General features: G+C 48.2%; 5 protein-coding genes across 5 annotated transcripts; 2 read left to right on the top strand and 3 right to left on the bottom strand.

The window, feature by feature from the left end:
• Positions 1-349: 349 nt before the first annotated feature.
• On the top strand, positions 350-1,141 carry FSST1_011998 (uncharacterized protein; the record flags this gene model as incomplete). The annotated part of the gene is made up of 4 exons (XM_083235183.1): positions 350-560; positions 621-740; positions 797-985; positions 1,038-1,141. The coding sequence occupies 4 exons, from the start codon at positions 350-352 to the stop codon at positions 1,139-1,141; spliced, it is 624 nt and encodes a 207-aa protein (XP_083081694.1).
• Positions 1,142-2,259: 1,118 nt separating this feature from the next.
• On the bottom strand, positions 2,260-3,810 carry FSST1_011997 (major facilitator superfamily domain-containing protein; the record flags this gene model as incomplete). The annotated part of the gene is made up of 3 exons (XM_083235182.1): positions 2,260-2,686; positions 2,741-3,315; positions 3,370-3,810. The coding sequence occupies 3 exons, from the start codon at positions 3,808-3,810 to the stop codon at positions 2,260-2,262; spliced, it is 1,443 nt and encodes a 480-aa protein (XP_083081693.1).
• A 1,359-nt stretch (positions 3,811-5,169) lies between these two features.
• FSST1_011996 (mitochondrial biogenesis AIM24-domain-containing protein) lies at positions 5,170-6,437 on the bottom strand (the record flags this gene model as incomplete). Its single annotated transcript, XM_083235181.1, has 3 exons — positions 5,170-6,021; positions 6,074-6,192; positions 6,260-6,437. 3 exons carry the CDS (start codon positions 6,435-6,437, stop codon positions 5,170-5,172), a joined length of 1,149 nt encoding a protein of 382 aa, XP_083081692.1.
• A 374-nt stretch (positions 6,438-6,811) lies between these two features.
• Positions 6,812-9,024, top strand: FSST1_011995 (P-loop containing nucleoside triphosphate hydrolase protein; the record flags this gene model as incomplete). The annotated part of the gene is made up of 2 exons (XM_083235180.1): positions 6,812-7,022; positions 7,088-9,024. The coding sequence occupies 2 exons, from the start codon at positions 6,812-6,814 to the stop codon at positions 9,022-9,024; spliced, it is 2,148 nt and encodes a 715-aa protein (XP_083081691.1).
• Positions 9,025-11,104: 2,080 nt separating this feature from the next.
• On the bottom strand, positions 11,105-11,524 carry FSST1_011994 (uncharacterized protein; the record flags this gene model as incomplete). Its single annotated transcript, XM_083235178.1, has 1 exon — positions 11,105-11,524. The coding sequence occupies one exon, from the start codon at positions 11,522-11,524 to the stop codon at positions 11,105-11,107; it is 420 nt and encodes a 139-aa protein (XP_083081690.1).
• Between the last annotated feature and the right edge of the window lie 1,618 nt (positions 11,525-13,142).

Below are 13,142 nucleotides of genomic sequence, written 5' to 3'. Positions count from 1 at the left end.
AAAAGATAGTGGGAGTGGGCAGTAGAGTCATGTTATGAGAGTTAAAGAGGCAATGTGTGGTTTTGGCCTTATTTAATAACTGTTTGAAGTTCAAACAGAAGAATATCTTGTCAAGCTCATGGATTTTTCTTACAGACTGGAATCTTCAAAGGTGGTGGGGCATATTTAGAGACGGTACGTACCGAGCCATATCTCGAATCCAATCATGAACCAATGAGATCAAGGCAATTGAATGACCAACGTCACGTGTTGCAGTGGAGGCTCGCAATCCTACAGTTTCCATAGCTCGGCTTCAACCTCAGGCCCAAGATAAAAGCTCCCAACTCCTCCCTCAGCAATTGCAATCGCCATGGAGCACCCGTCGAGCGCGAACTTTCCGGCTCACAAGAAGCCCGACACCTACTTCAAGCCTCACGATGTCCTCGACGACACTGCAAAGGCTGCCGTGATTGGTGGTCTCAGTGGTCTCTTCCTCTCTTCCGTCAAGAATGCTATGGCTAAGCACAATGTCGGCATTCTGAGCGTCTTCACCCGCGGCTCTGCCATCATTGGCCTCGGAGGTATAATACACCAGTTGAAAGTTCAATTGAGAGTTTTGTAATACTGACTCCATCCTCCAGCCGCCGCCCCCGCCGCATATGTCTTTGCTTCGCGAACCTCAATGAACCTTCGTGAGAAGGACGACTCCTTCTCTGCCGCTCTCGGTGGTTTTGCCTTGGGCGCTGTCCTTGGCCTCCCCAGTATGAGATAAATCCACGGCTTAATACATTAGCGCATTTGGTCTGACACGCTACAGCGAAACGAATGCCCATCGTCATGGGTCTCGGTAGTGGTCTTGCCGCCTTCCAGGGCACATTCCACTACCTCGGCGGTCGATATGACACTTTCAAGCGAGAGGGCGATGAGTTTGAGCGTAAGGAAATCGTCCGACGATCCACCAGACTGCCTATTGAGCAGACTATCTCAGAGATTGGCGAGGGTCGAGGTAAGTCGCGCATTGCGTCACTCTCTCGATGCAGCATCTCACATTACAACAGGCATTCGACCTCCTGGATACGATGAGCGAAGGGCAGAGCGACTTAGCCAGAAGTACGGGGTTGAGATTAACCCCATTAAGGCGACTGTCGAGGGTAGTCAATAAAGCACAAAACGACAAGCAGGCGAACGGGACGGGAGCGATTGTACATAACTCTTCTGGGCGAGGAAGAGATGCTACACTAGAGAATTGGAGTTTTGTTTTGTTTCCATGTGAAGCCCTGAACTGTGCCATCTCACGCATGGGCAGTTAGGTTTCTTTCATGAGGTAAGTTTTCACTCATCCCTTCATTGGCCCTGGCACTACCCCTCTATTTGCAACGATGATACCCCAAACCCAGAAGCTGTTTATGATCTTTAATGATTAAACCAATTACCAATATCTATCTATCAACATTCCTGAGCAAATTCCCTTCAACAACATGATTTGACGACTATTGAATAACCTGTTTGCTGATCGTGTTTAGAATTTTGTAGCTTTACACCATTTTGTTGCACGAAACGCGATAATATGACTATTTATGGTATGTGAAACTCGTCTTCCTTCTCCCCCTTCGCTATGATGATATACAAAATCAGAAGCTGTTTATGATCTCCAATGATTCAAACATTCACCAATATCTATCTATCTACATTCCTGAGCCCTTGCCTACTCATATCAAAGTTTGGTTGTTACCTTTCTGAACAACACTAACTGTCCTCAGACTTGATAGGTTCACGCTCTCTTCACGACACCCTATTCGCGCTCACACGTATTGTATGTATGCCCTTAATTTTTTCTCCCCATCGTCCCTTTCAATGATGATATCCCAAATCAGAAGCTGTTTATGATCTCTAATGATTAAACAATTCACCATTATCTATCTACATTCCTGAGAACATCCTATACCCTATTCATGTTACCTTAAGCTTCCCCTAGCACAAGCTAATTCATTGGATCATATAAAATTTATTAGTCCCTTCCTGTGATAACATGTCCTGGATCAAGATAATGCAAGGCGTCTTCTTTGTTTTGATTTTCATCGATTATTCCTAGTACTATATATCGTGTGCCTGAGTGGGGATCTAATGTTTCCAGAGTCGTCTTCTTTTTTATCGCTGTATTACATTATGCCAAGAACTCACTACACTTCATTGTCCCACCACGTCGGATCATTTTTACGCTTACACTTTGTTGAACTACCCCGAGCAATTCATCAAGGAATAGTTTTCGAAACGTGTGGCTCAAACCTTGACAATCTTGAAACCAACTTGCACATAACGTGCGCAGATAAAGGCGATACAACCTGCCATCATAGAGCAACCACAGAAAAGCTGCAGGCCCAGATAATTGCCATCCTGGGCAGACACAATCGCGCCACCGATAGGACTTCCGGTCAGAGCACCAAAAGACGCAACGGCAAACGCAGCGCCGACGCGAGTGCCAATTTGACGGATATCGGAGAGCTGGGCGATTAGAGTCGGGACAAGGCTGATGTAACCACCTGAAGCGAAACCAAAAATAATGGCAAAGACAACAATACCGGCCGTGCTGTCGAGAGGAATCCAGACACATAGGCAGAAGAGTGCAGAAATAAAGGTGATGGCAATCATTACATTAAATCGGCCAAGTTTGTCGGCAATGATGCCTGGGATGATACGGCCGAAGATGCTGGGATCATGTTAATACATAACAACCTGCATTACCCGGAGTGATACGACTTACCTCACAGCATTGAGGATAGGCAACAAATAAGGAATCAATGTCTCGGACATGCCTGCCGCCTGAGCCTGGAGTAGGACATAGTTGAAAGGAAGAAACATTCCCCACATAAAAAGGAAGAACCCAAAGACAGTGATGAGGATGGGGAGTTCACGAAGACCGTTGAGATATTCCATGAAGATGAAAGGCCTAGGGCGAGGAGGCAGACGAGACTTGACAGTGAGGCAAGCTATGCCGAGCAGAACAAGGAACATGAAAGCCATAGTTCGCATCATCCAGGGAAAGCCCACACTCTTGATCATCTTATCCATCATGATTGGAAGAATAACGCCTCCGAGAGATGATCCTGATACCATGATACCGAAAGCCGCCGCACGCCGTCTGAAGAACCAAGTGACAAGAGAGGACATGGAGGCGTTGAATACAGCGCTGGAACCGATGGATGCGACAATGGATTGCGAAAGGAAGAACTGGTAGTATTCTGTTGACAAGGATACCATCATCAGACCAAAGATGTAGGCAACAGTGCCGCACCAGAGGAGATACTTTGGGCCATAGGTATCGAAAAAACGACCGAACTATTTCAAAGGTTGGTGAGATGCAACTTCATCGAAGGGCAAGACTATACGTACCAGAGCACTGCAGAATACCATGAAGAATACCTCGACAGACATAATCCAACTCACAGCAGAACTGCCATGATCCCTGAGCGGCCCAGAAACATAATATTTCTGAAAGACTCCCACACAGTTTACAAGTCCAAACGTGCAGAACAGCGCACACCAACCGCCAAAGACGACGAGCCAAGCCTCGAGTCCTCCATCAGGGAAATCGGCTGTGGCCATTCCAGGTGGAGGACCTCCTGCTGGAGGCTGCTGCTGGGTTTGTTTCTTTTCGTCATCGTCACCACGTTCAAGGTCTACTGCGACGTTGTTGATAGGCACCGGATGTATGTTGGCTTCTGTCTTGTTCGTTTCTTGGCGGCTTTGTTTCTCGGGGTCGGTCGATGTTGCTGGCTGAATTGTTCTATCATTAATTGTGTCCGAGGACGAGGATGTGGTTGATCGAGGCATGGTTGTGATTGTGTAAAGTAGGATTAATTATCATCAAGATGCGTCAGAAGGCAAGATTGCTGGTCAAATATTATGCTTTAGTTGACAGTGGCATGCAGTACTCGATCAATCATTGTCGACGTAGCAGAAAGATTTACTTATATAATACCACTGGCTATCAGTGCACCGTGGAAAAGGTCCATGGAGTTGCTGCCACCTTCATCTACCCATCGACATATATCACATTCGCCCTAATCACTACCTATGAGACTAATTACTACGTCGCTCATTTCTAATACCATTTCTTGATCCCTGGGTGGGGTAGGTAGGGGTAGCAGTATGCACATCTTACTGAAACTACAGGAATCTGCAATTCTAGATCTCGGTCTGTTGAATCGCCAGAGCGGCGTAAAGATCGGGATTATCTCTACCCCGGGCCATAAAGCCGTCGTAGTCTAGTCTAGTGGTGTAGGTACATCGTGCCGTAGATAGATGGGGTGGGCATTAGGTATTAGTGATTCTCCTCGGTCTTAACATGGTCGCGTTTCTGTTCCGGCCGAGCTTACGGACGAAAGAATTCAACATATCTCGGCTCCCGTTATTCTCTGACTCACTTGATTGAAACTGCATATGTCTAGCTCTGTCCAATAGCACTCACTTCCTCTCCAAGGAGTCACTTCATTCGACATCAGGGCTGAATAATACACGTATGGAATTTCGCATCCCACTACAACTTGTGGACTTAAGAAGAAGCCGAGTCGCGAACTGCCTAACCAAAAACGTGAGTGGTAAACGAAACTGTCCAATAGTCAAGACACGGGAAGATCTTCTGTATGCAATCATTTTCTTACAGTCATCCAAGGGATTTTTGTCGCAGCTTGATATAACCATTGGTTAGTTCTGGTGCTGTAGCTGACCATGAATCAGTCAAGTGCACTGTAACAAGTCATTAGCCTGTTGATCGGCCTGCACTATCTTTTACTTTACCGTCCTTGAGGCAACGGGCACTTTGCCGTTTATCCCTCCCGATCATCCAGTCCATGAGCCGGTCTGACCATTCAACATGACCTCACGAGGGTAACAGATGGCTTATCAAACTCCTGCCGAAGCCTCTCTGGCATGTTGATTTGAGATAAGGAAGACGTTGACCCCGAATACTGGAAGAACCAACCAACTGGTAGGCCTCAGAAGCACGTGTGACTGTGAATCTGTGATGTTTGTTTCAACTTCTGAATATTGATACATAAAGGCCCCAGCTCTATGATGGATAATCATACGTAAAACAAACGTTGTATCAAAACTTCTGGCTCATCTTCCCTCTCCTTTTTTCATCTCTGTAATATCGCTCATTGGCTTTTACCTTTCTTTACATGCATCGTTTCATCGGATAAACTCCTTAAGGTCCTTGTTATCTTCGAACTTGACCTTGCCATCCTTCTCAACTTTGGCAACGTGAATTCCAGTCACAGATTTATCATCCAGTCCCTGTCCGGCACCGCCTGTCAGCTTGGGCTTGTCGCCCAGCTCGACAGCCTGAGAGAGCACGCCGGGTTCAGAGTCGGCAATCTCATTCACTTGCTTGTTGGTGAGTACATCTGAAGCACGCACACCTCGGCTAGACATGAGAATTTTTGTAGGTCCATGGAACTGTAGGAAGAGGCGATCACCCCAGATAGTTCGGCGTGTCGCTGTTCTCAAACCGTAGAAAGCTCGTGCTAGGTACTTCCAGACCTCAAAGCTGCGAACAGACTTGACCCACTCAGGCTCTGAGACCCATCGTGATAGTGAGGGCACCTGTAGTCGTAGACTGTTGCTCTTGAAGCGGAAAGGCTGAGGAGGATATCGACTGATGGAGTATGCAACAACACTTCCAGGGTGAGCCACGAATTCCTCGCCCTCCTTGAGCGTAAGTTCGTAAATCTGTCCAGGTGCTGATAGAGCAGCAAGACCTCGTCCTGTCAACAGTGTATTACCCCAGTGGGCGAGTGTCAGGCTACTCTGGATGCGCGCTGAGGGTGAAAGAGTATGTCCTGTCCAAGCCAACAATGCATTCCTTTGAGCGATCATCCAGTCTGCCGTTCCATCGAGGTGGAGGATTTTGAATGTGGTTGTGGGTGACTTGGTCGAGATCAAGGCTGTGATGGGTGTCGTAGCTGAGATGCGCTGGTAGAGGAAGGGGACGCCGAGGAGGGCTCGTGTAATCGGGTTGAGGATTGAGAGGGTAGATTGGGCCTAGGAGTTTTGTCAACAACTCTGCTAATAGTCTTCTTTAGTAGTTACATACATTTTCAGGCTTGCCGGCGACAGCAACCAATGTGCCCCGCCGAGTATAGAGCTTCTGCGATGCCGACAGGGTCACAGATAGTAGGGAATATGGCGAGCCGAGGACCTCGAATCGAGCATCTATACAGGCGCAAGGTCAGATATCAGAGCTTATCAATCATAGCCCAATGGTGTGGCGTATTCATACCCGCAGGATCCCTCGTCTCAAGAGCTCCGAAAGCATCACCACCAACTTTGGGCGCTTCAGTGCTCGGCGCAGCGCTGATCTGTATGGACCTGCACTGAGACTGGGTGCAGGCATATGAAGGCAATGCCCTCAGTCTAAGCCCTCGGGCCGCTCTTGATAACGGCAATTGGCCTCGCATGTTGTTGGTTGGATATATGAGCTCGGGAAGAGCCTGTATAGCTTGTATATCTACCTCTCTTCTCTTCACTTCACCTAACCTCGAACCAGACGCCAAAGCCAGTATTGTTAGCGGCTTTTCCCGTTGCCCACGTCATGTCACGTGTGACTGTTGCTGGGCCAACGTCTGTGCTTTCATCCAGCAATCTCACTAGACCGATACCCTTGTGATCTTGTCTATAGCAAATATTTGCTAACTTTCTGGACGTGGTAGCGGCCAGTTTGGTAGGCTGATAGAGTCCGAGTCTTTCACACCTTGGCTTGTTGCTTGCACTACTTTTCGGGAACCCCCCCTTACATCCAATCCTCCCGATACCGAATACACCCACCCACACGATGAGCGTCAGAGTCGTCTCTAGGATACGGCCATTGCTCGAAAAGGAGCGCGAATGTGATATTATCGTTCGAGCCGATGCTGTCGATCCTAGCAGGCCCAACACGATTGTAAAGATTCCCAACCCAAAGAATGAGGCTGAGGAGTTCTCCTTTACTTTCAACAGCGTGTACGACCGGGCTACGACTCAGGAGGAATTGTTCACTGCTGAAGGTAAGATATTTTATACTAACGCGTTTTGTCTTGCTTTTCCTCGTATCGCGTGTTGACTTGGATAGTTGCCCCGTATGTCAAGTCTCTTTTCCAAGGATTTGACGTGACAATATTCGCGTATGGTGTCACCGGTACGGGTAAAACACACACGATGCGAGGCGGTATGAAGCTGGCAGATCGCGGTGTCATTCCCAGAATGCTTAGTAGTGTATTTCGACGAGGCAAGAAGATCATGAAGGACTCAAAGGGCGAGGCCGATGTGAAGGTTCTGCTATCATACTACGAAATCTACAACGATAAGGTTTTCGATCTGCTTGAGCCACCCGAAAAGCGAACACCTGCCGGTCTACCACTACGAGCCGAGGCCAACGGCAAGACTGTTGTAGTCGGTCTGTCTGAACGAGGTTGCGAGGATCTGAAGGATTTCGAAAAGTTGTACATCGAGGCCAACAACAACCGCGTCACGGCAGCTACCAAGCTCAACGCTCACAGCAGTCGCAGCCACGCTATCCTCCGTGTTAAGCTTATTCAAACGACCGCCGATTCAGTCCAGGAGAGTACAGCATCAGCCATTGACTTGGCTGGTTCTGAGGACAACCGCCGAACTGACAATGCAAAGGAGAGACTGGTGGAATCTGCAGCCATCAACAAGAGTCTATTTGTCTTGAGCCAGTGCATCGATGCTATTGGCCGAGGCGATAAGCGAATTCCGTACCGAGAGTCCAAGATGACTCGCATTCTGTCACTAGGCCAGAACAACGGCATCACTGTCATGATCTTGAACCTGTCACCTCTGCGAGGTTACCACCTCGATACTCTCAGCAGTCTGAACGTCAGCTCCCGCGCTAAGCGAATTGAGGTCAGGGAGATTGAGAACGAAATTGTCTACAAATCAGTTCCTAGGACGAACTCAGGACTATCGGGCTCTAATGCTCTGCGTCAACCTCTGCGACCTCTTGCCAACCTCGCAAATGTGCACAATGGCAATGTCACTGCCAAGGCGGCCGACAAGGCTGCTGAAAAAGCAGCCGATAAGCCTGTCAAGGCTTTCAGTGTCTATATTGACAAGTCGAAGCCAGCAGCGCCTGTCAGCCGACCTCCTGCAAGCTCTAATTTGGCCCGTCGAACAAACCCTGTCAAGCGGCCATCTGAGAATGATGCCGCTATGAGACCGAGCAAGATCTCGAGACCCGTAGCTCCGGCATCCATCACGGTCTCGGCTGCTCAAATCGAGGCTATGGTTGAGAGGAAGGTCAGCGAGATTCTCGCTGCTCGAATTGCGGATGAGCAAAAGTCCCAGCCACCAACGGTTCAGCCCGAGATCAGCGAGGCGGTACAGAGGCGATTGGAAGCTCTTGAAAAGCGAATCGATAGTGACGAATGGCGAGACGATTCCAAGTCGGAAGGCTTGCGTTTCCTTCTTGCTGCCCGCCAACACAAGGAACGTGGTGAGGATGAGATCGCTCTTAAGATGTACGAGATGGCTTTGCCGTTCTTCCCTGGTCAGGCAAAGCTGCTGAACAAGATCGAGAGACTACGATCGCGTCTGAACGGAGACGCTCCCGCAGCTTCTCCTCGTCGAGTAACACCCCGCTCGGAACGCAAGAAGCGGAGGCTTGTGTATGATGATGCGGGTTGCGATTATGAGACTGCTGAGGCCGATGTGGAAGAAGATGAGTTTGTGCATAAAGCTGAAAAGTCCAAGTCTCGAAAGACCAAGGTCAAGCCCCTTGCTACTAAATCTATCCTCGCAGGTGAAGACGAAGGTCCTGCCTCGCCTCGCACGCAACAACTTCTGGACATTGTCAACTCGCGTGACCTCGACCAAATCCGAGGCCTGGTCGGGTTTGGTGCAAAGAGGGCACGCGATCTGGTCGACTACCTTGAACTTGTTAGCAACGACGAGGCTGGCGGTCGTATTGACAGCCTTGGTCAGTTGAGGACGGTGCCCGGTATGGGTAGTCGAACCGTAGAGAGAGCTTACGACGGACTTGCTGTTTAATAAGCGTGGCGTACGTTTTGTTCCCCTTTGGAGACGGGATGGGCATCCAATGCTTTTGGTTTTGATATCATAGCCCTATACCCCCCCTGTTTTTGTTCGAAGATGATGGAAGCATTGAACGGTGTTCAGGAGTTTTTTGGGAGGTGAGTAACAATTAGTTTGATTTGCATTTAGATGGGAGCATTGCATGCATGGCAGCGACACATAGCTGCCAACTTAGGTGTTGATACATTCATTACTGGGTTTGATTTCTTGTAATTTCTCATTATTCTGTAGTATTAATTCGTGATTATAGATTGTCTTCCTTGTGGAATTGTACTAAAATGCCCCCTGTTGCATACCTCTGGTCCACGACAAGGAAGACGTGAGATTGTACACAACTTCAAATTTAAGTGTAGGGTAATCGACAGGAATGGAGATCAAGGATATAACCTTGAAGCCGCCCACTTGTTCAGACATTAACTTGGTATGGTCAGTGCTTTGCTTCGAACTTGAATACCATGTGGCCCATAATAAGACACGGATTATTTCTTACTACATAGTAACAGCCACTGACACCATTTGCCCCGAGTGTTTTCCGATCGAATTAACGGATCGCGATCTTTGTTATTTTTAACGTAAACCTTGGCTGTAAAGCATAAACTAACATATTAATAGGTAATGGTATGCACGCGCTCAGTGAATAGCGAGACACATCGTGTCTACTAAGCCAACATCAGTGTTTCTGGTAAGGCCTTTATTATGCATTAACTATTCAAACATGAATTTTATGATGATCACAGCTTGAAACCATTTCTGTAACCCTGCGCCTCCCAGACAGTCTTTACTCAGTTGAGCCACTGGCTTCCAAACTGCCAACCAACGTTAGGTATGTAATTCAACGTTGCAGCCAGCCCCCTAAATCGTGTGATCCAATGACACGAGTGGTATGCACGCTAGAAACCGGCTGCCGAAGCATTGAGTTTTTGTGACATGAATTGATGTAAGATCATACATGACTTTTATGCAACGGCGGTGGCTGATAGGCCCTCTCTTCGTCTGACATGTACGCACGGTCGAAATCAAATCCTTCTTATTCGCACTCATGTCGCCGGCTCGTGACATTTATGACATAAAGTAACACCAGACTGTTTTAAATACAACATACACGATGTACGGATTGGATTAAAACTACAGCAGCATGGCAACTCAAGACGGCGACATATGCAACCCGGGAAATTAATGTCGATCAGAACGACTCGTGCCGGCCAAGGCTTGTTTCATCCTCACTCGTCATAGATCATAGCGCAAGCGTGTACGTGTTTGAATGTGATATCTGTTTTGATTCATTGGTAACTTGGCTAAATTCCACATGTCCATGTCCATACATTTCCCTTCTTCCTTGAAACCAGGTCAGACTGCAATACTACTTTCGAATATGTACAGACGCAGTACCGTCCGACAGTTGCCCGCCAGCTCTAGAAGTCATGTGTGAACAGGCAACCCAAGCTGTTTCCTGTAGGAAGCAGAGCGAGGAGTAGAAGCAACAATGATAGCGAGAGAGAGAATAAAAAAGGTATAAATCGACGCCATAAAAAGAAAAATTAGGGTAAAAAAGTGTCGGTGACAACCGATGATACGTCCAATGTAGTAAAGCACTGCCGCTCGTAATCCCCAACGTAGTCAGATTGAGGCCCAATGATAAGCCTGCAGGCGGGGCGGAAAATGTAACCAGGTGAAGTCGTTAAGTAAGATCCATGGCTGCTAGCATCGTCTTGCCGGAATGAAAGCTGAGGTATGGTATGATCCGATGTTGTAACATGTGCACGACGAATCTAGGAGTGTCGTCGTTGGGAAGCACGAATGAATTGGGGGTATCCTTCAAGTCCGATTCATCCGTATCATCCCATCTCATTCCATCCCGTCTCATCTCATCTAATCGTGTGTCCGTTTCTTACACGTTTATGCGCCCACTTCGCCTGCGCGAGAGCTGTAACCCATCCCTTGGCGCTAGATCCCGTCAAATCGTGAAGAAGAATGTTGCATGAAATTTGTGGTTTTCTAATTTTTGTTGCTTTTGCTTTTGTTATCCGTGAGTTGCTCATCGGATCATGCTGGTCCTTCGTTCCTTGACGCTGGGCATGGTTATCTGCTTGTTGCTGGAGCCGCCAAATTGAGGGATTGAGCTAAATCGGTTCAAACGCTTGCGCTCAGCAGTAGCCATCGGTTGCTGCTGTGGTTGCTGGCGCTGAGTCTCGGAGGGGAAGTGGTGATCATCAATGACAATGGTGGTGGGAGAGGCCATGGGGTTTGTAACGGCCTTGTCACCATGGAGGGCGTCCATGTTTGAGGAACCAGAGGAAGACCCAGTACTGTTGGGAGTCTGGTAGACGTACTCGCCATCGACGTAGACAGCGTTAGAGACAAAGGTGGAACGTCTGTGACGGCGACGGGTGTAGCGTTGCTCAAGACGGAAGAGCTCCAGCTTGGCTTGGATCTTGTCCATGAGAGATTTGCCCATTTTTGCGGTAGTGTTTGCGGTAGGTTTTCCCTTGTGGCGGAGTTGGGTGAAGTTCAGGATGAGAGCCCTTAGATATGCCGGGTTAACAAGTCGGACCTCTCGGTAAGTGCAGCGCGTCGAGGGAGGCTGGGTCTTAATGGAGAAAGCCGAGGATGTGGAGATTATGATTTCAAGTCAAGGTACCGCAGTCAATGCTGTACGCTTTCGTGTCGTGTATGTACTTGGATGATGAGTGTTTCGTGTCCGGTTTCTGGTTATGTATGTATTGTCTTGTCTTGGTTTATCCTTGAGAGAAAGGGGGAGGGACAATTGATGCTCGTCTTGTTGGGGTTTGGGTACTGGTGTAGCGAGTAGCTCAAGGTTGATGTAGTGGTTGTACGTATTAAAAGAGAGTAGAGGACATTAATAGTTGAGGAAGCAAAGCAAATCGCCGGGAGTGTTGTTTCCTTGTCGTCCAAGAATAAGATCAGATCAAATGAGGGTAAAAGAGGAAGTGGTAGCGTAGTGGGCGACTGGGGGTAGAAGAAGGATTGCGACAGGACCCAGGGAGATGAACGAGGGGGAGGATTGGATGGCAGATAAGAATGGATGGATCCATCCATCACCCAGTGAAAGGCCTAGAGACCTAGAGGCCCACCGGCTCGGGCTACCATGCATTGCGTCGGGGGTAACAGTTGTTCTAACTTTGGAGAGTTAGTGGATGCTATAGCGTCTAGAAGGTCGCTCCTCCACTAACTAACTTAGGTCTCTCCACTATTCTTCATCTACTCGTCCTTGGAGTTGGAGATTTCGTTCGTTCGTTGGCCTACAGACTTAAAAAAGACCAACAGGGGAGGCCCGGAAGGTGGAGTGGCTAGGTCTGCAGGGGATGATAATTGGAATATATTGGCAAGGGTGCCATGTGACTGAGTCTTTGCAGAGTAACTTGCAGCTGCTTGATGCCCCTGAGACGTAACATCCATCTATTTACCCTTGAAAAGGACCAACAATTTCCTTCACGCCAGCATTTTCAAGCATCAGGTATACAATAAAAATAACTCTCCGGGCTATATCGCAAGACAAGTAAAGGTAAGGAACCTCCGAAGGTCTAGAAACTTGCGGAGTAAGGCTGGGCAGAGATCGTTTACAACTAGCTCCGTTGTCTCTGATTGATCAGTTACGAGTAATCTCTCTCAATATTGGACACACAAACACCAGATGGCCATTTGTTAGATGTTAGATGTCAAAGCTCCCGTTTTCCTCTCCCCTTTCCTCCCGTTAACGGGCCGTCAACAAACATCTCTCTTTGTTCTTTGTTCAACACGAGCTGGTGCTGCTGGACAAAGTCCTTTTTTTATTGCGCACGGCGATTAGACCCCATTTCGAACCAAACCTAAGCGATTCTAGCTCAGGCCTCTGGAAGTCCGTTCCCAACGCCGGCCAAAGCGCTAGTCACCCATACCAGCATGATTCTGGTGTTGGCGGGTTGACGTTGACGCAGGGGGATCACACTATTTCCTGCGTGAACAAGAGGAGAAGCGAAGCGCACCTCAAAAAGATGGAGGCGAAATTGCAAGGTTTTTTTGCTGTAGTCTACCGAGTACGGACGAGGTTCCATTGGTCCCTGGCATGAAACGTA

The sequence above is a fragment of the Fusarium sambucinum genome, chromosome III (genome assembly GCF_050947815.1).
Source record: "Fusarium sambucinum isolate potato_lamoka chromosome III, whole genome shotgun sequence".
NCBI classification, from domain to species: Eukaryota; Fungi; Ascomycota; class Sordariomycetes; order Hypocreales; family Nectriaceae; genus Fusarium; species Fusarium sambucinum.
This window is presented reverse-complemented; position numbering and strand designations above follow the sequence as displayed.